The sequence below is a fragment of the Indicator indicator genome, chromosome 5 (genome assembly GCF_027791375.1).
Source record: "Indicator indicator isolate 239-I01 chromosome 5, UM_Iind_1.1, whole genome shotgun sequence".
In the NCBI taxonomy this organism is placed as follows: domain Eukaryota; kingdom Metazoa; phylum Chordata; class Aves; order Piciformes; family Indicatoridae; genus Indicator; species Indicator indicator.
In genome coordinates, this window is record NC_072014.1 from 42,579,656 (window position 1) to 42,605,030 (window position 25,375).

General features: G+C 40.9%; 1 protein-coding gene across 1 annotated transcript in view; it reads right to left on the bottom strand.

Annotated features, from left to right (window-relative positions):
- Positions 1–20,938, bottom strand: part of ARHGAP15 (Rho GTPase activating protein 15) — a 362,484-nt gene extending 341,546 nt beyond the window's left edge. Inside the window, exon 1 of the mRNA XM_054381341.1 lies at positions 20,774–20,938. Within this exon, the coding sequence (XP_054237316.1) occupies positions 20,774–20,938 (165 nt within the window). The remainder of the gene's footprint in view (positions 1–20,773) is intronic.
- Between the last annotated feature and the right edge of the window lie 4,437 nt (positions 20,939–25,375).

Here is a 25,375-nt window from a genome sequence, read left to right on the forward strand (position 1 = left end):
GAGGAAGGAGCAGGGGGAGGGAAGAAAAGGGAGGAAGGAGCAGGGGGAGGGGAAGAAAAGGGAGGAAGGAGCAGGGGGAGGGAAGAAAAGGGAGGAAGGAGCAGGGGGAGGGAAGAAAAGGGAGGAAGGAGCAGGGGGAGGGAAAAAAAGGAGGAAGGAGTAGGGGGAAGGGAAAAAAAAAAAAAGGGAAGACACTCATCCCCAGTCCAATAAAGGCTCTGCAACAGCACCTGCCACTGTTGTCTCTTTGCTTCTCCACCTTGGCAGGGCTGTGGAATCAAGATGGCACTGTTGATAGAAACGTTGCTATAAATATTTTATCCATACTACACTGGACTTCGCCTAAGAAACTTCTGTTTGATAGCTCCCTGGAAGGGATCCATTTTTTATTTGAAAGCATGAAAAAATGATGAATTTACTAAATCTCTTGGTGGTTCCCTACCCGTCTTTGCATGATGTACTGTAACTCTCATTTTATTTTGGGGGGCTTCCAACTTCCAGACATTCTGTCTTGTGTTGCCTTTTTCTGCTCCATTAAAGCATCGTTTGGTGCCCGGCGTCGTCCCTTAATGTAGGTAAGTAGGAAATCAATTCCCTTTCCGCTTCTTTCAGATGATTTAAACATGCTGAGGCCTGTAGGTCCTTCAGCAGCAAGATAATTTTCCTCACCTCCAATACAATTTTTTGCTTCTTCCTTGAATATTCTTCATCATTTTAATATCACCATTTTAATTTCCTTCTCAACAGTGCCACTGACAGTCATGGCCCTTTGCTGTCTTTCTTCTTCATGACCACACACAAGGGGCAGCTCAAACTTTTTGACCCCAAAACACCCTGGTATGTGCTCATGCAGGTCTCTTTACCTGCATATCAAATCATCCAGGAGCCACTGGTGTTACTTCCTAAAGGAGAACATCCAACAATGGTCCTGCCAGAGAGGAATGAGCTTCTGCTTTTGATTTCAGTTTGCTCTTCAGGTGAGTGATACTTCTGAAGGTCCTGGGCAGCAGCAGGCTGTGTCAGTGATTAAGGGAATGATCACCATGGAAAGGTAAGCAAGCACAACATCACTGGAAGAGGGATGACCCCTCCCTGAAGGTGTTCAAGGCCAGGCTGGATGAGGCCTCAAGCAACCTGGGCTAGGGGTGCCCCTGCCCATGGCAAGAGGGTTGGAACTAGATGATCTTTAAGGCCCCTTCCAACCCAAACTATTCTATGATTCCATGATTCTGGTTTGCAGCAAAATCTCAGAACAGCCTGGCCTGTGTTTCCCATACATCTGGGTACATTAAAATGTACTTCCAGCCACCAAGCAATCTGGATCACTCCCCACAAGTGCCTTTCCCCAGACCTATTTTCCAGCCCATCCATCCTTGCTTTATTTAAAACTGTTATTAGAACTGTTCTATTTACTTCCATAGCATGGATAAAGAGAGTGATTAGTGTCAAGCTTAGTAGCAGTCCCCGGAGAACAACTCGAAAAATTCACCCAGTTGATGATGATTCCCCAGGGACTACTTTCCAAAACGTGTAAATTAATCAGTTCTTAATCCATTTAACATGTTCTCCACTGATACAACACACAGCTAATATTTAATCAGGATGTCACGTACTGTTAAGTCAAGGCACTTACAATCTTTGACTACCCTTCACAAACATGGCTGCCTCGCTCCACCACACTTGCCTCCAAAAAAATAAAGTCAGTTTGTTGAGGGTTTTTAATTTCCTTAATTCAGTTCTGATGATTGACAATAACAATTTTATATATTTTATTATTATTATTATTAAATTCTGCAACAACATCTTCAGGCACCAGTGCAGACTAGAAGTGGAAAGCAGCTCCATGGAGAAAGACCTTGGAGTCCTAGTGGACAGCAAGTTCTCCATGGGACAGCAACATGCCCTTGTGTCCAAGAGGGCAAACAGCATCCTGCTGTGTCCAACAAGTCTAAGAAGGTTCACCTCCTGCCCTCTACTCTGCCCTGCTGAGACCACTCCTGCAATACTGTGTCCAGTTTTGGGCTCCCCAATTCAAGAGGGACAGTGATCTGCTGGAGAGTTTAACAGAGGCTGTGTTAGGGGTTGGAAGGGATCTCAAAAGATCATCCAGTCCAACTCTCCAGCCAGAGCAGGGTCACCTAGGGCAGGTTACACAGGAACGCATCCAGGAAGGTTTGGAATGTGTTCAGTGAAGGAGACTCCACTTGCAGGATTACCCTCAGCTTAACAACCTCTGGGGTGAAGTTTGTTAGAAAGGAGATTTTTCTACAATCAGTTTGTTCCTCACTACCTAGATCCAATGCTAGAAACTTATAAAATAGTGACTGCACAGCACAAAGAACAAAACTACCTGGAATCTACAATTTCCACCTACTAAAGGACAAAGCTGGTTCTGCAATGTGCTGCATTTCATAGACTCCTCTCTTTATGTGTGAAGGAAGTCATCAGATTCAAACTGGGATAATTCACCTCATGTATACAGGTGCACATAGAACCAGAAAGGCAGAGGCAAGCTGCCACACTGCATCATCTTGGGTTTTAGAATCACAGAATCCTAGAATCAGTCAGGGTTGGAAGGGACCAGAAGGATCATCCAGTTCCAACCCCCCTGCCATGGGCAGGGATACCTCACACTAGATCAGTTCCTTCTATCTTCTTGCAAGGTTAAGCATTTATCTGTGTTAAAATGGGACACAATGGAAGCCAAACCCACCTAAATTATCATTCCTTCAGCCATTCCTGACACATTGCCACAGAAACTGATTTGCAAACTATTTTCTAAACAGCTCTAGAAGTTTCGAAATGGCAACAACGCTCTGAACAAACATCTTGAAGCGGTCCAATGTCAGTACACAAAGAGTCATTCTCTTTCCTAGCTCCAATAGAGGCTGAGCTAAAAGAAAACAAACAAAAAAAAAAAACAACAAAAAATCTTCCTCCAGATCTGAAGATCATCAGATTTATTACACACACCCATTCAGGCACAGATCTTGTGGTTGCTGTAAATGCTCAGGGCAATTAGCATAAAGGCACACGTAACTCTAATAGATGCTTAAGTACAAGCAGTGGGAAGTGGCAATGGCTGCCTGCATACACACTACTGTGAGAACTCATCTGGTAATGGCGCAGATGCACGCAGAACTGTGTGATAATGACTTTTTTGCCCCCAAACTTTATTCTTTTAATAATTAGTGAAAGATTAAGAGGTAGTCAGATGGTATAAATGGATGTTTCTTCTCTTAAAATGGCTTGCATATGCTTTGTAAGTGATATTTTCCTGAGCCTAACACCCTGTGTTTTGTAGGTCATATGGATCTGTACAGACTGTGCAGACACTGAAGGCGCTTGTCCTTTAGCCCTCTGCCTCACCACATGATTGAGCATCCATATACCTTACAACCATACACCCTGTCGAGTGTTATTCTCTTACATATCACAATTTACCTCGCTTCCTCCACTCAAACATGCAACCAAGCTGAGCAACAAGCTGCTTCAGCTGCCATGTCATTTCAGTTTTTACACATCTTCTCTTTTTTATGTGTGCTCTACATCTCCGTGATGTCTCATCTCCCCCGTTCCACTGCCATAGGCTACAAGTCAGGAACAAAGCTCAGGCTCAATGTCAAACAGAGTGAAAATGGGAAAATATCATAGAAGAGAAAATTAATGGGCACAAACACAGCTCTAAAACTTCCATCCTTGTGGCTTTTGCAACTTTCCTTCGTTTCCTGGCAAAATCTGAAGCAGGGGAGAGCAACAGCGTTTTGATAGGAAATGCCTTTAAAGGTATTTAGCCAAGGAAAATATAGGTCAAAAAATTCAAAGTGTAAGAGTTGTATTTGCATATTAAGAAATAATCCTGTGACATGTGCAATCAGCGATGTTTCATCTGAGGAATTAACTTTCCCCACTCCCCACCATTTTCCTGCTTTCTCCTTTTCCTTGCCTGACCACCACGGATTGTGGAGGTTTGCATTTCCAGAATTGCCTCAGCAGTAGACAGACCTGAGTCTAAGACAAAGAAATGGACTCTGAGGCTGATATCAAGGCTTCTCTGTCTCAACCAAAGTGTTTCTCTCTTTTCAAAGAGGACAATTTCAAGGTGAAATACACATGAAAGGGGAAAATTTCAAGGTGAAATGCATAGGAAAGAGGACAATTTCAAGGTGAAATGCATAGGAAAGGAGAAAATTTCAAGGTGAAATGCATAGGAAAGGGGAAAATTTCAAGGTGAAATGCATAGGAAAGGGGAAAATTTCAAGGTGAAATGCATAGGAAACAGGACAATTTCAAGGTGAACTACATGTGAAAGATGAAAATTTCAAGAGGAAATACACGTGAAAGAGGAAAATTTCAATTTTAAATACATATGACAGAGGACAATTTCAGGATGAAATCCATGTGAAAGAGGAAAATTTCAAGATGAAATACACATGAAAGAGGAAAATTTCAAGGTGAAATACATGTGAATGTTTTTTATCTCCAAGAGGTGCACTATTTATGTCTTTAGAACAAAAATGTTTCCTTTCAACTTTTCTTAGCTATTTTTTTCTTGTAATGAACATTTTTTGGTGTTTTTTTTTGTTTGCTTTTAAATGAAATTATGATATTTACAACCCACATTTGAGAAAAAAAAATAAAATAATTGAAAATAAGAATTTAAAGAAGAAACCCAAACCTCAGTATTTAAAAAGGGTTGATCATACCCACAGGGACACAGCTGGCAAACACGCAAATTCCTGTCCTATGGGATCGTGGTCTTAGGTATCATTAACCACTTGGTTGATTATTATTAAGTCTAAACCATGGAGTAAGACTTCTTTTAAAATAGGGATTGTATATTAAATTGTTAAAAAAAAAAAAAAAAGTAGAGGTTCCAGGGCACACTGATGTATGTGGGAAAAGGGAGAAGTTGGATTTATTCTCACACTGCAGAATTAATTCAGTCTAGAAAACAATCTTCCTTAGAAACTCATTTTTCTTAGCCCTAAATAGGTTTAGTTTTCAGGAAATAATACTTTTTTTTTTTTTTATTTTAAGATGCTCAATATCAAGCACCAGATTAAAAACTGTTAGGATGTTTAATAAATATCTGAGGGCTGGGTGTCAGGAAGGAAGGGACAGGGACAGCCTCTGCTCACTTATGCCCTTATGATAGGACAAGGGGCAATGCATGGAAACTACAGCACAGGAGGTTCCACCTCAACATGAGGAAGAACTTCTTTACTGTAACGGTCACAGAGCACTGGAACAGGCTGTCCAGAGAAGTTCTGGAGTCTCCTTCTCCTTTCAAAACCCTTCTGGATGTGTTCCTGTGTGACCTGTGCTAGATTCTATGGTCCCTTCCAACCCCTAGCATCCTGTGATCCTACCATCAGTGTTTTGTTTGTTCCCAGGTACTTGATTTATCAGCTGAATTATTTATTCAGTAGGTACCAACACACTGTATTCAACCCTGTTTCTCACTGGCTATAATCCTTACTTGAACATATTACATGTGAGCTTAATAAGCCCTTCCCCTTTTCAATGTCACTGCTTCATCTTTTCACTATTTGAAACATATAATTTATGGTTTTTTGAACTAACGTGCTCTAACTGAGCTTAATGCAAATTATGATGGGGGTTTTGTATGTTGTCTTTTCTCTTTTTTATCTTTAGGATGAGCAAACTAGAGGTGTTTTTTTTTTCTCTCTTTTTTTGGAGGTGTGTGCATTCATGATGCATTTTCTGTCTGTTTATTAAGTAATCATATCTGAGTACAAGTGTCAACACAATTTATGTTTTGAATAATGTGAAGCAGATAACCTCAATTAACAAGTAATTAGAGTCATTTTCCTATTAAGCAGTTTCCCTAATTGTTTTTGAAACCTGGAACTAAAATTGTAATAAATAATAAGCAGCCAAAACATGTCCCTGCATTAGCTTAATCCAGGCTCTTCCACTGGAGCCTGGGAAAAATGCAGCAGAAATAAGGGATGAGTATTGCTGTGATATTGAGGGGACAGAGAAATATTTTATAGCTGCAAATCTCTGCATAGTTTACTCTCTCCAGTTTTGTGAAGTTTGGGGGTTTTCCCCCCTTCAACATCATTTTCCTTTCCTTCCCTCTCACTTCTCCCCCATGATTTCTTATAAGAACATTTAATATATGAAGTATTTGACTTAATCTTTGCTGTGTATTGGCTAGAGTCAATAAAAAGCCACCTCACAGGATATCATCTCTGTTGAACTACAGTTTATAGAGTCATAGAACTGTTGAGGTTGGAAGAGAACTTGGTTAATAGCAGAGTCATTTGGCACCTTATGTTCTACCTTGCCAGCGTCCTACACCTCTCTTTCTGTAGAATTATAAATATGACCTGATTTTTATCCAAATAGAGCAATTTCTGGGGTGGCTGCTGGTCAGGAAAAAAACCAAACAGTTCTTCCCTTTGGTTCAGTCTTTAAACAGAAACATGTCACATAGCAAGCACAGAGCTCAGACAACACAGAAGTTTCACATGTATTTCTCTGCTTATACTACACGACCTCATGGACAACACCTATATTGCACTAAAAATGGGGAGGAGGGGGGAAGGAAACCAATCTAGTTAAACACAAAAAGAAATCCAGCAGCTGCTCCTCACCCTAAGCTAAAAAATAAAAACAACCCCCCCCCCCCCCAAACAAAACCAACCAACCAAACGAACCAAAACCAACCCTGAAACAAAATAAAAACTAACAGAAAACCTACCCAAAATACCCAGGAAAACAAAATCAGGTGCAATAATCTCCTCACCCACAAACTCCAGCCTAAATCAAAGCCTCCCGTCTTGCAAATACATTTACCCCAGTTGCAGCTGGAGGGCTGTACTGGCAGGATATTCCTTTTCCCCCCAAAGTTAAGAGGAGAAAAGGATTTTATTCTTTGTCCACAAAGGAACCAAATTACCTGCTCAAAAATGCTCTTTACTAGTTGATATCTGACCACATTATGCCCTTCCACCCCATTTTGCTGTTACCTTTATGTGTAGAGAAATTTTGCCAAAGTAGGAAAGGGACAGGACTTGCATCTTTTTTTCTCTATTTAAAAGACAATAAATAAATTCAACAAGAAAACTAACCAAACCCAGGCCCCTGGAAATAAAACCTCTAGGAAGACAACTTGAGAAATGGCAGGCAGGGCTCTGGCAGCTCTGGAAGGACACGAGCTGCTCAGAAGGAGTACAAACATTTAAATACTCTATCTTGCTGGAAATGAGGCTTTGTGAGAAATCCCCTTGATTTCTTCTAAGTCATTTTATTAAAAGGTCTGTTAATGCTTAGCTTGCACTTTGTGGCTATGAGAGATGTTGGAATGAAGAGCTATCAAAGGTGGCTATCAAAGTTGGGGTTTTTTTTCCCTTCTTTTTTTTATTTTTTTTTCCATTTAACTTTTTTTCTAACTATTAAGCTGCTCATTTTGTGGAGACAATCATTAGTGTCTTTAATGTGAAACAAAGCTTCTGGATAAGAGCTGCTAGCTGAAGATCAATATGAAAGATATCATTTCAGTTACAGCTTTAATAACTGTAACAATAGGGAGCCTGGCATTGCTGCCTTTATGCATTAATGTAATTTAGAAGCTACCAGGTACAAATCTTATCGAACATTAGCAGTGGCTGCGTTGGGATTTTCTAGGTAAGGGAACTGTTTGATAAATAGGAAGTATTTTAAAAGTAAACTTTCATGTAATCAGGCTCATCTGCCATAAAACCATGAAAGAACTGCATATGAAGAGAACAAACACATTAAAATAAACCCCAAAGAGATTCTTGGGAACTCATGGCAGCCTTTAGGGAGCCAGTGGTGCATGGGCATGCACTGTGCTCAGAGTGCACACTGGTGATCCCTCTCTTGTTTAGTTCCCTGTGAAAATCATCTGACCCACAAGAACCAGGATTCAGTGCAACTTAAGATTTTTCTACAAACCACCAAATGTAAAAGTCCACACCTATCTGGGCATGTATTATCCAAGCTTTCTGCTGAACCACAGAACAGATGAGGAGCTTTCTCCCAGGCTGGCAGCAAAGCACCAACCCTGCAGAGCAGGAGCACAACCCTTCCTCCAGCCAAGGGCCATAGCTCCTCTCAGCTGTAGAAGATTTACTTTCCCCAACCCCTTCCATCAAGCCCACCTGTCTCCAAATCCCTTGGCTCCCTACTTGTGCCATGCTTTTCACAGTCACCAGCCCATTGCCCCAGTGTTTCCCAGGTTGTTGAGATTTGGTTGATTGCTGTTCAGATTGGTGGTGCCACCCTTACTCTTCTTCAACAGTTATTTACAGCCATGGTATTTCTTTTCCCAGCTCTTCAGCTTCTTGATTTAAAACAAAAGAAAGATCACCCTCCAAAGAAAAGAAAATCCAGCTTGAAAGTGTTAGAACACAAATTTTGGATCTTCCCTGCAAAGTTCTTAAAACCCTGATGCAAGCAATTGTCAGGTTTTGGGGTTTTGTTTTTCTTTTTAAACAGTTTGTTTTATTGTGTCCAAAACTCTTCAGGTTTTAGTGCTTACAGGTGGCCAGTTTGGATTTACACTTTAATTTTGAGATCTAATCTGGGAACATTGAATTTTCAGTTTATCATTTGCTGATAAAAAATGGAAAGCTGAAAGTTGAAGTAGCCAGCTACTGAAAAGAGTTGGCACCTGGCACTTTAATTTTTAAACATTTTGGGGAGGGGTTGTGTAATGAGATTATAAAGTAAGAGACTGACTTCAGGACCACAATCAAGAAGACTGAGCTCTTAAAGATGACAGAACTGCTTATGTGAAGCTCAGTTGGTCCTAAATCCCAAGTTTGGTCCAAGCAAACACAGAAGTTTGGATGCTTGTCTGGGTTTTCTACCTGCCTTAGGGCTTAGAGATGTCATGAGAACAGATTCTCTCATCACAGCTGCAGCACTTCAGCTCTGGGTATGGATGAAACATCCAGGCAAACAATCTTTCTTGCACAGCTCTGGGAGGAGGTGGAGGGGAGAAAGGAAGGGAAAATGAGATGGTGTATTTCACAGTCTTTCAAATATGATTCCAAAAAGGGAGGAAGATTCAGGGATTAGAAAGGATAGCACATTTTTTCAGTTGGGTTTTGCCTTGTGCTCTTCAAGGCAACTTGTTACTGTAACTGTCAGAATATATGGCAGTTCAGATAGTCAATAATGATGAAAAGCAAAGCAAAGCTGTTCCTAGAGTTTAGGAATATTCAATCCCCTCCTCTAGTAGCAAACATACATTTGTAATATTGGTCTCTGAGACACAATGAGAAAAAAAAAAATCACTGTTTTCCCCCCCCACACACACATAGATACACACACAGGCTGTGTACTGCCAAACAAAACTGCTTGTTTCTCCCAAGGTGCAGAGTTTAGGGTTCTTCAAAGGAGAAGGTTGCTTCAGTCTTACCAGGGCTGTACACAAAACACAAACACCAACCCACAGATGATCAAGACCTGTTTCCATCAAGGCTAAACCAGAAAATACAATATTACCAATGTTAGCATGGTTGGATCAGATCCTGGGGGAAAAAAAAAAGAAGGAAAAACAGGAAAAAAACCCACAAGAACAAACAAACAGAAAAACCCAAACAAACAAAAAACCCAAGCAAACCAGAAAGGATGATTTCAAAGAGAATTTGATATGATTTAGGGCAGGAGCATGCTGCTGTCAACTATTTGTCTAAGAATAGGCACACTGCCTAACAAGGACACTGCACTGTCTGTTTTAAAACCCCTTCTGAGTGCATTAAACAGCATTTAGCAAGCAAGCCTATGCATTGTGCAACAGCACGTGTGTTTAGGGCATGCACAAAATAACTTGATCCCCATTTCCTTCTGTCTCTGGTGTAATTATTTCACTGTAGTAATAAAACAAACAAACAAACAAGCAAAAAAAACCCCAACCCTCTGATTCTTTACCTCTGCTGTCAGGTTGCATTGGGTCACTTTGTGTCGCATGGTATGATGCAATGGACCTCAATGCAAGGAGACACATGTCCCTTCTCATTGGAAATGTAAAGAAACAGAGCTTACTTTCCCCCTGTGGGAAGCTCTGCAGGTCAGGTGCCCAAGACTAGCTATGGGAAGTTTGATATCATCTCAGTTTCAGTACCTACATCTTCCCAATCTGATGGCACTTTGCAAGGGAAGCGTGTTAGCTGCCACAGTTCAGCTGGGATTCAGCACTTAATAAAGATAGCGCGAAAGGAAGAGAATTCCACAGCTTGTGTTCCTTGTCACAGTGTGCTCTGACACGTGTTGCCAAAGAGACTCTTTTAAAACATGCTTCTAAATGCATTTTTATTTTGAAATACAGAGGGATAAACCATGAAAGCCCTCAGAGAAACCTAATGCTGCTAAAAGCACATGGGTATGGAATCGAGGGAACAGAACTGATTAATGAGGAAGCCAAAACAAGACTTATTCTTGTTCCTGAAGAAAAAATAGTGAATCAGTTCAGCACAGAGAATATAGATAAGGAAAACGTACAGGACCTGGGGCCAAATTCCCCTCTCAGTTACATGAACATGATTGTGAAATGATCCTATTTCAATTAATAGAGTTAATAGGATGAGAATAAAATTATCTAGGTAATGAGCATGATTGAAACATAACAGTCAGCCCAGTGCTGAGGCAGAGCCTGGGATGTGTGCAAAGGAGATATGCATCGCCTCTAGTCCCATTTTGCAGGTGGAGATACAGAAGAAAGGGCTCAAAATCTCTTGGCAGGACAACTTCCCAGCTGGGCCAAGGGAAACGTGGCAAATTCCAGTCCATCTCCTTCTCCACTTGGTTGCAATAAGCAAATAAAGCAGCAGACCTTCATGGAAGCCAAGTGGAATGGGCAACCTGATCTAGTTGAGGATGTCCCTGCTTACTGCAGAGGAGATTGGACTTGACCTTTGGACGTCCCTTCCAACCCAGAACATCCTATGGTTCTGTGATTCCACGAGCTACTACCTTTATAAAATCTTCTCTAACACCATGGCCTGTTGCTGCCTCACTCCTGGAGCAAAGAGGTGCAGGTTTATAGCATGTTGGGGCACTCAGCATCAGGGCAGTAACTTCAGTGTTGTTAACAACACTTTGGGACATGGTTTTGTAGGTGTGGTGCTGTTGGGTTGATGGTTGGACTTGATCTTAAGAGATCTCTTTCCACCTTAATGATTGTTGGTTACAGAGGCCCAGTCACCAGCTGCCACTGAAAAATAGCAACTACAGCCTGCACCTGTACTCTGCTCTTAAAAAAGACCTCACATCTTATGTGATGAGGCCAAAAAATGGTACTAGTATAAATTTCCACTGGTACTCTATAGATCATGGTAAAAATACTAATTTCTAAAGAAGAAACACGTATTTACCTCTTCCATTTCCCTGTGTCTCCTGAAGAACTACAAACACTATCCTGGAAGATAGTTTCAGGTTTTTTATCTCCTTTCCTATCAGTTGGGAAAACAGGTTTGCTTCTCTAAATGTCTTGAAGTAAAAAAAGTGGAATCATTGGAGGGGAAAAAAAAAAGCATATTTTGCTTTTCCAAAGATATCTGACAGGATAAGTGAAGAGTAGGTAGCATTAGGCCAAAGGGAAGAGTGCTCAAATCGCCTTGCACCACAGCATCTGATTGTCCCTTGAGAGAAAGGATCAAGTTTTAAGGGAACCATCAGCTGGTTAGGTAGAAGAGGAGGGCCTGGGCTGGACTGTCACCCATTGCTTTGTCAGAAGGCCTTGGTGTGGCCAAATGAGGGTAAAAACTCTGGAGAGATATCTTAATGGGTGAGTACAGGGTTTGTGGCCCTTCCCAAGCTCTCATGGCGAGTGAGAGCACCAGATCCTTGAGCACCTTGAGGGAGAACACCAAAGCACCAGATCCTTAAGAAGAGCCATCACTGGCATCTCATGTCTGCACAGCTACTTCCAGCATCAGAGACACAAATGGGCTATGAAGAGGCAAGCACAGATGAAAAGAAACCATGAAACAAAAGAAGTGGAGCGTGGTTTTTACACAGTAAATCAAATAATATCTTCACAACCAAGTTTTATTCTTTCTCCTCTCAAGATATGCAGGACAACAGAGAGAAATGCCACATCTGATAAAAACAACCAACCAACAAAAACACACCCACCAAACCAAAATCAACAATTTTTATTTTGTTTTACCCTTTTAAAGTTTGTCCTATCAGCTTAAAAAAATTAATAAAAATCTACACTGTCCTTTCTATGAAACTCAAAGGGTTTGAAGTATGCACTGACTTTGTCAAACAACCCCTTAAACTGTAGACAGCTCTGTTAATGACAATAGAAATAATAATAATAATAAATAATAATAATACAAAGAAGAAGAATAAAAAAAAAAAGAAACAACAAGTTCAATCTTGAACATAGAAGATTTCACCTCATCATGAGGAGAAACTTCTTTAGAGTGAGGGTGATGGAGTACTGGAACAGGCTGCCCAGAGAGGCTGTGGAGTCTCCTTCTCTAGACATTCAAAACCCATCTGGATGCATTCCTGTGGGGACTACCCTGTGATCCTGCTCTGGCAGAGGGCTTGGACTGGATGATCCCTGGAGGTCCTTTCCAACCTCTAGTGTTCTGTGATACTGTGAAATGTTCTGTTCTTTCACTAGGTGCTAGGTAAAGTACAGGGAGGTCTTCACAGAGAGGATGCAAAACTTCCTAGCAATGCATTCAGTGAGGAAGGTGTTTCAACGTTAAGCATCCCTTCAGCTGATTGTATTTTCAAGTGAAGGACGAGGGGGACAGTCACATTTTGGAGTCAGCAGTTCTTCTAGAGAGCCTCTCCCCAGTTTTTAAAGGGGAGGAGGGGAGAAAAAAAGGGGGGGGGGGGGGGGGGGAACTCAAGCCAAGGCATTTATTTGGCAGAGCCTTGCGCTTCTGTGGCATCAGCTGCTCCACCTGGAATCTCTAGTGCTGCTCTGCCCCCTTGTGCTGCCGCAGCCGCAGAGCAGCCGCCCGCGCCTTTGTCAGCATCCCCCCCTGTCACTTCTCACTTCTCCGGCAAGTTCAAGGTCAGTGCCTAGCTATTTTCAGCTCATCTCTTCTTGATCCATGCCGAGAGATGACAAGGTAACGTGATTTGGGGTCAGCTGTATTACAGGAACCGTTACATAAACGGAGAAAGTGGAAATCAATCCTAGCTGACAGTGTCTTCAGGATAATCAGCGCTCACTCCATGCCGCTGTCAGCTCTCCTGCGTCAAGCACCATGTTACTTCTGTCAGATCTCCTTAACAAAACCCCATTCTCACTTTTGGCAAAGTACATAAATATTTCGCTCAGGCTTGCATTTAATTCATTGTTTCCAGAACTTTAACACTTTGGGCTTGCAAAGAGTCCCCATTTACACGGGGAGCAACGTCTTGCCCTGTCACGTCCATCACTGCCTGCAAAGGGCGTTGGCAAAGATACAGTGGAGTCTTATGAAATCACAGAATGCCCCATCCCTCCTGTTTCCAGCTTGATTCCTTTATGCAGACCATCGACCTCCAACTCTCCATGGCCAAGCAGACCTCGGCTTCCCAAAGTGCTTTACCTAAGCCAGGGTCCTCCTCGCCCCACCCCTATCAGGGGGCTTTTCCTCTAACGTTTTAGGACACCTTCCTCAATTTGTCTGATTATTATTACTTTATTTGAGTCCTCTCCTCCTCTCAGCAGACATCCTCCCTACCACAGGATGATGAGCACATCCCTTCCCAAGATGTGCCGCGTTAGCCGCGTCTGGATGACAGCACATGGCATGGCAGTTTAGGGAAGGAGCAGGGATTCTATCCCACCCACCTTGTGCTCCCGTGGCACTGCCAAGCCCGCAGCCCTCCACCAAACAACAATTTGCCATGATATTAGTTGTCAGTAAATTCAAAGACGCAGCTCCTGAAGCTATAAAATGGATTAGAAGCAATTTGAGAAAGAATTAACAAACTAGAGTTAAGAGTATACTGTCAACAAACAAATGCTTCATCATAGCACTGTAATTTGGAATTTTAATTACCCCTCTGCTTCTGTAACAAAACAATGTCTGAACTGGCAGCCATTTGAATCTCTCACAGGTCATTGAGCATTCTAGTTAATTACTCTATGAATAGCCTGTTTTTCTCCCCTCTGGAAACACGTTTCTAATGGCAGTCAAGGTCTGACAAATGTGTCATCTACATAATTAGCTAGGAAGCAACACAAAACATTAAACATGCTTTGTGCCGACAACTATCAAAACATTTCATTTGTTGTCAATTATTCATTACTTTGTAGGTTCTGAAGGGGTTGTTATTATGAAAATAAGTCCAGATGCTAACAAGGTTAGAGGGTTTTTTTGGTGTTTTGCTTTGTTTTGTTGCTTTTTTTTTTAATTCAAATTAGTAATCAGAGGACTAACTTTAATAAAATGTACCCTGTGTACGTTTATGGCAGCGTTCAATCAGCACTAAATTATAAACGAATTTAGCTAAGTTCAAGTGAAAATAGCCATGGCAGAGCACATAGACTAATTTGTAGAGTTGCATCTCTCTTTGAAGTTGGAGGATCTAAGCTGAAGTAGCAAACTTTCAGAACCTTTGGCAAGACTAATTTGTGCTTGGTAAATAGAGTAAAGATTTTCACAGCGTGAGATAATGTAAGATTGCAAGGGGAAAAAGAAAAGAAAAAAAAAGAGAGAGAGAGAAAGAGAAGAACCTGAAGGTTTTTGAACCTTTTTTTCCCCCTACCCTTCTGTCACACTGAGTAAAAGTCAAAATCAGCAATTCCAACTCATGTAATGTCTTGTCTGAACTTCACTTTGGCTTAACAAGGAAGCCAAACCAGTTATATTCACCACTCCCCTAATAGAGCTGAAATGAATTTATCCTTGCTTTTAAGAAGAAATAAGTGCTGGCTATTTCTCTCTTCTTCCCCCCCCTTGATCTCATTATGATGCTGCCTATCAAAGCCATGCAGCTGAAATGGTAGAGAGAGAATATTTGGAGGAAGAAATCAATGGGGAGTTTAACAATAAAACTAACTTCTTACTTTTTGGCCCAGATTATTTCAGTTGAAGCACTGCAATATAAAGATGCAATGAAAAATATCTTCTCATAGAGTATATGTAAGAAAAAAAAAAAAAAGAAAAAAAAAAAAGAAAAGGAGGAAAAAAGTATAAAAGTATCTTCAGAAAAACAAAATGCACCTGCAACCTGAACAAGGATTAGGAGGCAATTTGTATTGCTCCATAGAGAAAAATCCCTTTCTGAACGTCAGTTGAACCTCACAATATTCAAATCCATTAGTATTCTACTTTCAGCCTCTAAGTCAAAGGAGTTTATGGTATGTAGGACATACATGAGCACATAGGGGAACATCTGGGAACAACGCCCATTGCAGGATGAGCAGACCCCAGAGCTGGAGTAGCTCCTCAGGTGGGGAACAAGGGAAACAAGACTGAAATGTCTTAAAAACTGGAGTCAAGGGCTGAACGAGTCAGTCTGCAAGCACGACACACACCAGAGAGCAGATCTATGTTCCCAAAGCACAAAACCAGTCTGAATCCAGCAAGGGGACATATGACACACTTCATTTCTCATTTTCCTGCACTAGAGAGGAGAATGACTAATGTTACTCAACAGATTTTATTTCTTCTGACAATATTCATGTTCACGAAGTGAAACTAGGCTGTGGTTATGGTCTCACTGCTTTCATCCCTATCCTGAAATATCTAGAACAAACAAGGTGTAAGTTTGCATTTATTAACTCCACATTTCTGTCAGGAAGCTCAGATATTTTTCTACAGGCATCCCAGTATTATGTGATTTGTGCAACACCTTGAAGGGAACACAGATACTTCCTTAGGGCTATAAAAGTCGATGCATCTATAATGGTCTAGAGTATGGCAGAGAATAAAGCCTGGGCAGACATTATTAGAGCACAATAAAGAGAATATTTTTTCCTCTTCCACTTCAAACATACACAACTATGACAGGAGGAGGTTTTCTGCTTTCAGAAATATTTTGTTAAGATTTGTTATTTTTTTTTTCCTGCCAGTGGGGAATAAAAATAAATAATAAAAAAGTAAACTGAGGAAAGAAAAAAGAACCCTCAAAAACTTTCCCTAAATAAACTCTGCTATAAGCAAAGCTCTGATGATCGCTCAGAGATGGAAATAATCCTTTTGCAGCTAAAACTACCCATAGCAATGAAACTGAAAATACTCCTCTAAAGAAGAGGACTGGAGACTGTCTTGCAATTAACATGAAACAGATAACATATTTACGAGGAAGTCAAAATATTTTGGAAGCCTATAATCCTGTAAGCCTTAACGTGGTATAAAAACAACAAATAAAATGCAAAGTGTTACTGTTACACATGCCTGCCTGATCAATGGTTTTCACATATTGATCTATAAATGGAGTTGACAGTCTGTGTTGGCTGCACATTTTCCGAGCAGCTCTATTTTTGTACAAAACCAATACGGGCAATTACCTTTGTTTGAGATGCCAAGTCTTATCAATTCAATGTGATTTAGTGTCATTTTAATTAAATATCAGGATCTACTTCGGGACAATCTATACAAACAAAGCCTCCAACTTGACTATAAGCTTGGTTTGAAGTAAACACGCACAAGCCCTGCGATTTCAAAATATGGCTCAAAAGCTCTGCTAAACAGAAGGCTTATATTTTTAGCCATTTTATTTCTGTCTTTTTGGCTAGCCATAACTTTGGCAAGTGTTCTGCGATCACAGGAGCAAGAAACAAAAGAAGATTGCTTCCCATTTCCCCTCTCATAACGTGTTAGAGGGATGAATAAACCTAACACTTTGTTTAACCTCATCAGGAAGAGCTCTAATACATTAACGTTTGGGAATGTCTAAATAGGTTCTAATTCTTAATATAGGCACCAATAAAAAAAAGACATTTCATTGTTTGAAGTTGTTCTGAACAAAGCAAAATGCACTTCCCTGGGGTTTAACAGATGAAAGTAGCAAATATTCGTTTACGTCGCTAGTTCAGACACCAACATTAAGCACAGAAGCAGCCCTCGCTTACCACGGTCTGTGTCCAGCCTCTTGATTTGTGCTCTTTAAGCTCTACATTAATATCAATTTTAACCTCTGCACAAAGCTGGAGCTTTCCCATTGAAATAAATAACATAAACACCCCCCCCAAGAACCTACATTTAGCTTTTGCATCAGTTATCTGATGTGCTCTGCATTTGCATCTGCACCACGAGTGCGTATGGCCCTGCTGCTGCTGTGTGATGCAGATACCTCTTTGTCACACTATAGAATATAATCTGTCCACCTTCAGAAGTATAGCCCCAGGTGTGCTTACAAGCATCACAGCCAATGCTTGAGAACACAACAAAATCCCTTGGAGAAAATGCTGTGTTTTCTTCTCTATCAATCACCAGGCATCTTTCTAGTTTTCTGCCTGTTTTTTTCCTGCTATTGTCCGAAGTGTTCATTGTATTTTTGGTTGGTTGGGGTTTTTTTTTTTGTGTGTGTGTGGTTTGTTGTTGTTTTTTTTTTCCCAAATATGTTCTAGAAACACAGATTTTCTATTGATTGTGCAGAATGTGCCAAATGCTGCTTGCCTTAATCCACTGAAGTCAGGAGGTTTTGCATAAGTTGAGCAAAAAGGATTTGACCCATTTATTAAAGGAGCCTGGAGTGCATAGGGCAAATATGGGTAGTAACATGAAGACCCTAATTCAGCTTTTTCCAGGTTTTTTAAAGAGAAAAATCTCTGTGATAAGAAGACCAAAATATTCAGTCGGTGTAAAATAGAAGGCAAGCATCATCAGTGGGTACCTGATAGATGATATCCATCATCTAAACAGAGGCAGGCTGTTGAGAACAGAAAATTTCCAAATAGGAAAAAAAAAAAATTAAAAACTCAAGATTCATCCTTTTTAGTAGATTCCAGCTCAAAATAATTAGTTTTGCTTGTAGTGCTGGTGAGCATCTTTAAGCAGGGATCTGTGTGCCTTTAAATGCAACAGTGAGAATTGTGTCTGTGAGCGCACTGGAAAAGTTTACTAAATATATGTAGCTATAAATTCACTCTGTGTGTGTGAGTGTAGATCAGTCAGACCCTGCTTTTTCAGGACACTTGGCCAGACATAGGCTACTCCCTCCCCCACCCCCAGACCTTCACAAGTCACAGGCACAGATTTAGACATGCCAAGCATGCAACTGATACACACACAGGGCTGATGTTCCACTGGTCTTTTAACTTGCATCTCACCGCATTTGAGGCATGGATTTGAAAACCTTTGGATCCTAAGGAATTTTGCTTTGAGTCTGGGTGTTAGCAAACAACTTTAAGAGGCTTATTTAAGCAAATGCACCAAAACCACTTTCAGTCTGTCAACATCTAGTCAGAAAATTCTGCATGACAAAAAAAAAAAAAACAAAAAACAAAAAGATGAAAAGAATTGAAACAGAAAGGAAATTAGTAGCATGGCAAGCTTTCAATCTATTACTTGGGAGCCAAGTTTGCTGGGTTAAATGACATGGACTCAGTAAAATTCCACTTTTATATAATTAGATACTCAACAAATGTAACACAAAGCAACTTCAGCCCTCAGCCAGTGCACAGAGAGTGTACCTGCTATGGTTATTGGAACGGGGCTGTGAATATTCATGTCCAATTTAACTTTTTTAGAGCCCTTGCTCTGTAGCAGTCCAGCAGACTATCCCCAAAACTAAAGTTATGTAACAAGGTAATATCAACAATGAGAAACTGCATGATAAAATCCTGCCCAAAAGTGAAAAATGCTAATTTTGTCTCATTTAGCAGCTGGATAGAGAAATGCTCATTAGTTTTAAGAGGGTTAATCCTTTTAACTTTTGCATATTGATATGCCAATTATGCCTAATTGTACAAGAGGCATCAGTCAAGGTAATAGTGCATAAACACATGAAAGTTATTAAGTACATCCCAACATGTAATAAAGTAGGTGTTAATTGGTAGCTGAGTTCTGCAGGCTATTGAGGTGGATAATTCATTGAGAGATGGATCACTTGTAATTTCTCTACATAATTCCTTTTGCAGTCTCATGCTGTGATGTTTTCATGCTTGTCAAAAACAACTGCAGCCTAGTGCCTTTTGTTAAACACAGCCAATAAAATATGTTAGGCATCATTAAATATACTTAACTTTTCAACTTTTTCAAAGGTACAGTTCTTCCTGACAATACATTGGAGCATTCCCAGTAAATTGCTATAAGCGCTGGCTCAGGTTGGTAATGGAGCAACATTTCTTGTCAGATAAAAAGGAAGAAACATGTACAGTGTGGCTGGGGCAAACCACGTTGTGTAAGTGGAAAGTAAATGAGTATCTCATCAGCTGCTGAGATCTGAACAGACCTTTCTCTCCAGAAAGCTCCACCAGAGAAAGGAGTAAATAAAAATAATGCATTTCTAACTGAAATCTGAATTTTGAGTTTAAACTTCACGTGAAAAATCGAAGAAAATGCAGCTGTGGTCATAGACTTCCTCCATTAATAACTTTGTTAGATAGCTGAATATTTCATAGGAACCCATTACCTCCAGAAAGCAAGAAATTAATGGTTGGCATGCTTGTGAGAAGTGACTGAGACCTGGGACTCTGTCCCCAGCTAACAGAGTTTTCTCCCTCATTTGCATTCTCAGAGAACATAATGGATCTGGAGTCCAAAAAGTGGCTAACATTGCATAAATAATTTTGTAACGTCATATGGCCTCAGCTGCAAGTTGCTACCATTATGGAAGAAAATTAACCAGGGGAGACTCATACCAATCAGTTTGTTTAGTAGCTCAGAAGGAGTGCAGGGGCAGGGATGCAACTGCCAATAGAGTTCATCACTAACTATTTAATTTCCAAAAGAAAATAAATAAAAGGTGATGGATAAAAAACGACTCAACTCTTTCAACTCAGTCAACTACTAAAGGAGTTAGATAACTTCAGTGTCTCTTTTACTACCAATCCATTCTTACAACAAGGCTTCTTTCTGTTACAGATAAAATTGTCTTTCATGCAGAAAACTAATTGCCATTTCTTTTCTCTGCTTTTAAAGTTTGCCTTTTTGTGAAATCATTATATATATGTACATATATATATATATATATATATATATATATATATATGACACTATCAGTACCATTTTCTCCAGCAAACATACTTCAATACTCAAACTCCTGAGAGTTGAAAGGCTGAGCAGATTCAATGAGCTCAGCTACCAAAGCCAAATCCTACCTTTCATTGAAGGAAACCTGTTATTCTAATTCTTAGCCCAAATAAAAAAAAAAATACATAAAAATGCATTAGTGTCATTAAATCATGCAGAAAACTGTAATTGCCATTTCTTTTGCCTGCTTTTAAAGTTTGCCTTTTTGAGAAATCATTACATATATATATATATGTAAAGAGAGAGAGAGAGAGAGAGAGAGAGAGAGAGAGAGAGAAAGAAATCATGATACATACATTGGACACTATCAGTACCATTTTCTCCACCAGACATACTTCAATACTGAAACATCTGAGAGTTAAAATGCTGAGTAGATGCAATGAGCTCAGCCACCAAAGCCAAAACCTGTCTTTCATTGAAGGAAAATTGTTATTCTAATTCTATCCAAAACCAAACCAAACCAAACCAAAAAACCTAAACATTAGTGTCATTAAATCCCTCCTTGCAAGGGGTGATCAGGAAACTGCTATCTTGAACACCCTGAAGCTAACTCTGTAGTGGCTAGAATAACTGGAGCACTCAGAAAATATGAGGAGTATTTTACTTACAGGCTCAGCGACTTTCAGGTTCTCAGACAGAATCATAGATTTGCTTTGGCTCAGCCTATCGTGGTGACTGTTGGCATTTTTGATCCTCATTTGAACAGCCCCTGTACTGTGCTGGGAAGGATTAGGCTTTTCAGAGGCTGTATTAGAAGTTGTAGACCTTTCCATGGTTACTGGGTTGACCTGAAGAACATAAAATAAGAGCATCAGTCTAGAGACCCTTCACACAAAACCATGCCAATGCCAGTTCTATGTCACCACAGTCAGGAAAAGAAGCTGAGTTATCTTGCTGAAAAGATCTTGATCATCTTTGAACACCAGGATAACTATCAGCTGTGTCAGTCTGTAGTTTTATTATTGTCCTTATCACTCACCCATCCAAACTGCCTTGGAAGAGTTAGTTTGTGTAAAAGATTATCCTTATCTCAAAAGCCATTCTCCTCTATGGCGTAATCTCCCTGCAAGCCTCTGTCACGTCCAGCTGGCAGCCTCTACACTTTGTCTTTGGCCCTGCTCACACTACACATTTCAAATCTTGCAAAGGAAAATGACATGCTGTGAAGCCAATTAACATATCTTACCTCCACAGTTCCATCCAGGCCTGCTACAAGTGCACTGCAGGACCATGCCATGACCCTGCCAGCCCTAGATCCAAACCCAGACCTAATAAAGTTTCTCTGAAGCTTTACAATTCTACCAACGGCACAGATGGGATTTTTGTGGGTTTTGTTCATGTTACCATTCTGACATGAAGGATTTTAGAATGAGGAAGCAATTTTAAAATGAAGAAGCATAATAAAACAAGGAACAATGGATACAAACTAGAACACAGAAGATTTCACCTCAACATGAGGAGAAACTTCTTTACAGCAAGAGCGATGGAGCCCTGGAACAGGCTGCCCAGGGGAGGTTGTGGAGCCTCCTTCTCTGGACACATTCAAAACCTACCTGGATGCATTCCTGTGGGGACTACCCCGTGATCCTGCTCTGGCAGGGGGGCCTGGACTTGATGATCTCTGGAGGTCCCTTCCCAGCCTCTAATGTTCTGTGATTCTGTGAAGCACATCAGCTCTCAAGCCCTTGGAAGGACTGGAGTCTGTAGACACCAACCATCATCTCTAGCAGTTCTGCTCAGCAAACTCCATTCTAGCTGTTCAAATTCCCAAAACATTTCTCATCAGCAAGAGCTGCTGCTTATTTCCTGTACAAAACACCAGGGCAGTGGTGAGCAACACTTGAACTATTTTTCTCCCTGCTAGTTCACCCTGGCACTATAGTATGTAAGTTGTGAGTAAAGTAAGAGAGTAAGAGTCGCAAGTAAACTTGCTTCTTACATTGCTATGTAATCGTAGGAGAAGATGTGTAAGGAAGAGAAACTACCTAAGCTGAAATTGTTGGTTTCCCAACTATGGAGTCAGGGAAATGATCAATCAGCATTTTCCAAATGGGTTTGAAAAGCACAACCTTTCCTAGTGACAGCTCCCCAGCCTCTGAAGACCCTGGAAGATGAATCCTCCTGATTTCAGGAAAGTCCTTTTCTATGAAGGCAGCAGAGCAGAGCAAGATATGGTACCAGTGTGAAGGTGGGAGAAGAGGAAGAGTACTGCTACATGTTGCTGCCAGGACCACAGCTGTTGTGCTGGTGAAGGGGACACCTCTCATAGCTTCCCCCTCTCCTGGCCTGGATAAATCAATTCCTGACAGGAAAATGCATTAGGTGTAGAGAAGAATGATAAGAGGCCATACAGTCACAGAATGGCTGAGGTGGAAGAGCCCTCTGGAGGTCACCTGGTCCAAACCTCCTGCTCAAGCAGGACCCACAACAGATGGTTGCCCAAGAGCATTTAAATTTGTACAACCAGAGTTATGGAATCACAAGGAAACACAGCACTTCTGAAGAGAGAGATGAGAGGAAATCCTTCAGTATTAGCCACTACTCACTCAACATTATGTGCCATGATAGAAACACCAGCTTGATATGAGCAACAGCAAGACTTCTGATCCTTGGCTGTTTCCTGCACTGAATTAGTTACTCAAGAACCCCAACAGAAGCTGAACCACAGAAAGAGAAGAGAAAAACATGGCTAAAGTTGTTTCCTGCTACTCAGGAGTATTAGTGTCTATCTCTGCTGCAGAGCTGCTATATGACACTGGGGAAAGCTCTCTAAGTGGACCTTTGGTACACAGCACTGTGTGTTCTCTCTCCCTGAGATGCTTCTCACCACCCTTCAGAGCAGTCTCCACTCAAACCCATGTCTCAGGGACACTTCGTCATTTTGGCAGCAAGGTCTGCAGCAGCTCTAAGTAGGAAAGGATTTTTTATTTTTTCCCTCCTTCTAAACTTGGAGAGTCAACTCATTTTGTATTTCATGTTGGTATCAAATCAAAATTGCTTCTCAACAGATTTTCAGTAGGCTCCAGGCTGGAGAGCTGCTCAGACTCGAGAGACGAGAGCAGCACTGGCTGTCACTGATGCAGTGTTTGGCTGGAGAACATCTCTCAGATTTTCTTCTGAAATCTCCCAACTGTAAAACCCTGACAGATCTCTTCTTGGGAGCATTATGAGTTTTAATGAGGTACTCTCTGTCTGGTGTTGTCAGTATATGATCTGCCGTAAAAAAGTTTAATAGTATGTGAAAGTCATGACCTGGATCTCAAGTAGGAAGGCAGTCAGTAAATGACAAGCCTGCAAGACTTCTGCACATTTTGATTCTAATCTCATTCAACTTTAGTTAATTTCCCACTCCACAACTAGAACTAGTACACATCAGAATATTACAAGGAGGACTCTCTGTGTACTAAAATTTCAGGAAGCTCCACAAAGAAAAGAAAAAAACCCAAATCCTCAACATTTCCATGATCAGCTTTTCTTTGTCTGAGCGTAGAACATGGTAAGATGCTGCAGGATATAAAATGGAGGTACAGGTTAAAACTGTTGCTCCCCTAGGTTTTCCAGGTACAAAACCTTTCCTACCCAGACTGCCTCAGATCTCCTGACAACGTTATCAGCACTGCATGCCAGTAGATGGCACCCTGAATATGAGCTCCACGAACTCAACTGTGTTGCATTCACATTTGCAAGGGGAGTTTGGTGGCACTCAGAGGCTGCCCTCTTTTTGTTTAATTATTTGTTTAAAAATACCCAAACCAACCAAACAAAAAAATTAAAACAACAGAGGGCAAGACAGTCAGGAAGCAGATGAAAGTATCAACACAAATCAGAAGAAGGATCCTATCCAAGGCTTTTATGACTTTGGTGCTTCCAAACTGTTATTAGGAGCACCAGGGCCAAGCTCAGGCTGCTTTTGCAGGAATTTGTTTCATGCACTTTGGAAGGCAGAGCTGCCAAGCCCTGTGCAACTGCTTGTGAGGCACTCCATGTTCATTAGATAATTAGCTAATTTGCCTTTTGGCAAATAGTTAGCATCTGGATATAAATTTTAGTTTTGAAACCTCCTACGGTTGATTTGCTGGGGAAAGGCATTAAACCAAGACAGACTTTACCCCTCCTCCCCTCCCTGCTTGTTTATGGGGTTGCTGGAGCAAAGGGGCAGTGTCACTTTAAGGCATTCACCTAAGAGAATGAGGAGCACCCTGAAAAAATCTTTTTGGAAGTAGCTGGTTTGGGGCATGACAGAACAAAAAGTGGCATAAGGTTGGATAAGGGTGGGAAAAAGGCAGGGAACAGAAAATCCTTGACATGATGATACAGGAAGGGAAAATTGATTCACAGAGTGTGGAAAAAAGGTTCCACTGGATGTAAGAAAGGAGAACCTTCATTTCTGGAGAGAGAGTAAGTAAGATTACTTAAACACAGAGCCACTTTTAGAGATACCCTCCAGAGTGGGAAAGCCCTCTCTGAAGGAGGAGTGGTCCATACTTTAAATGTAATTTGCAGCCTTAGTAGGTCAACACTCACAATCACTTTTCAAACAGATTGGTCCATGTGGCTGGGATGCTTGGAGAGGAGACAAGCCTGCTCCAGAAAGTAGCAAAACACCCCTGCAGTGAATCAGAGCTCAGACACCAACTACAGGCATGAGGTAGAATCACTTTGGTTGAAAAACAACTTTAAGATCCAACTATTACATAACTCTACCAAGTCTGGTGCTGAACTCTGTCCATTAGCACCACATCTCTGCATCTCTTTAAGGTGTCCAGGGATGGGGATTCAACCACATCCTGGGGAGTCTATTCCAGTGTTTGATAACCATGGTAGCTGCCAAATAGTCAAATGTCATTAGCCATGATTGACAGATCAGTTTTTAAGGTCCCAAATCCCAAATTCTAAAGATTTTAGCTATTTCTTACTTTGCCGGCTAAAAATTATTTTCTGCCTTTTCACCCCTCCTACAGAAGGTCAGTATTGCTTTTATCAGCTTTTTAATCCACTTTTACATGTTACTTTGTCCAGAAATTGATCCTATAACAAGTGGACTGATTGGTATTACCCAGGAACTTTTCATTCATGAGTTTGGGTACAGTATTGGTTATGTTAGAGGATAGATTTTCTACAAAGCAAAGCAAAATGAAGCAAAGCAGAGCAGAGCGAAGCAAAGCAAAGCAGAGCAGAGCAAAGCAGAGCAGAGCAAAGCAAAACAGAGC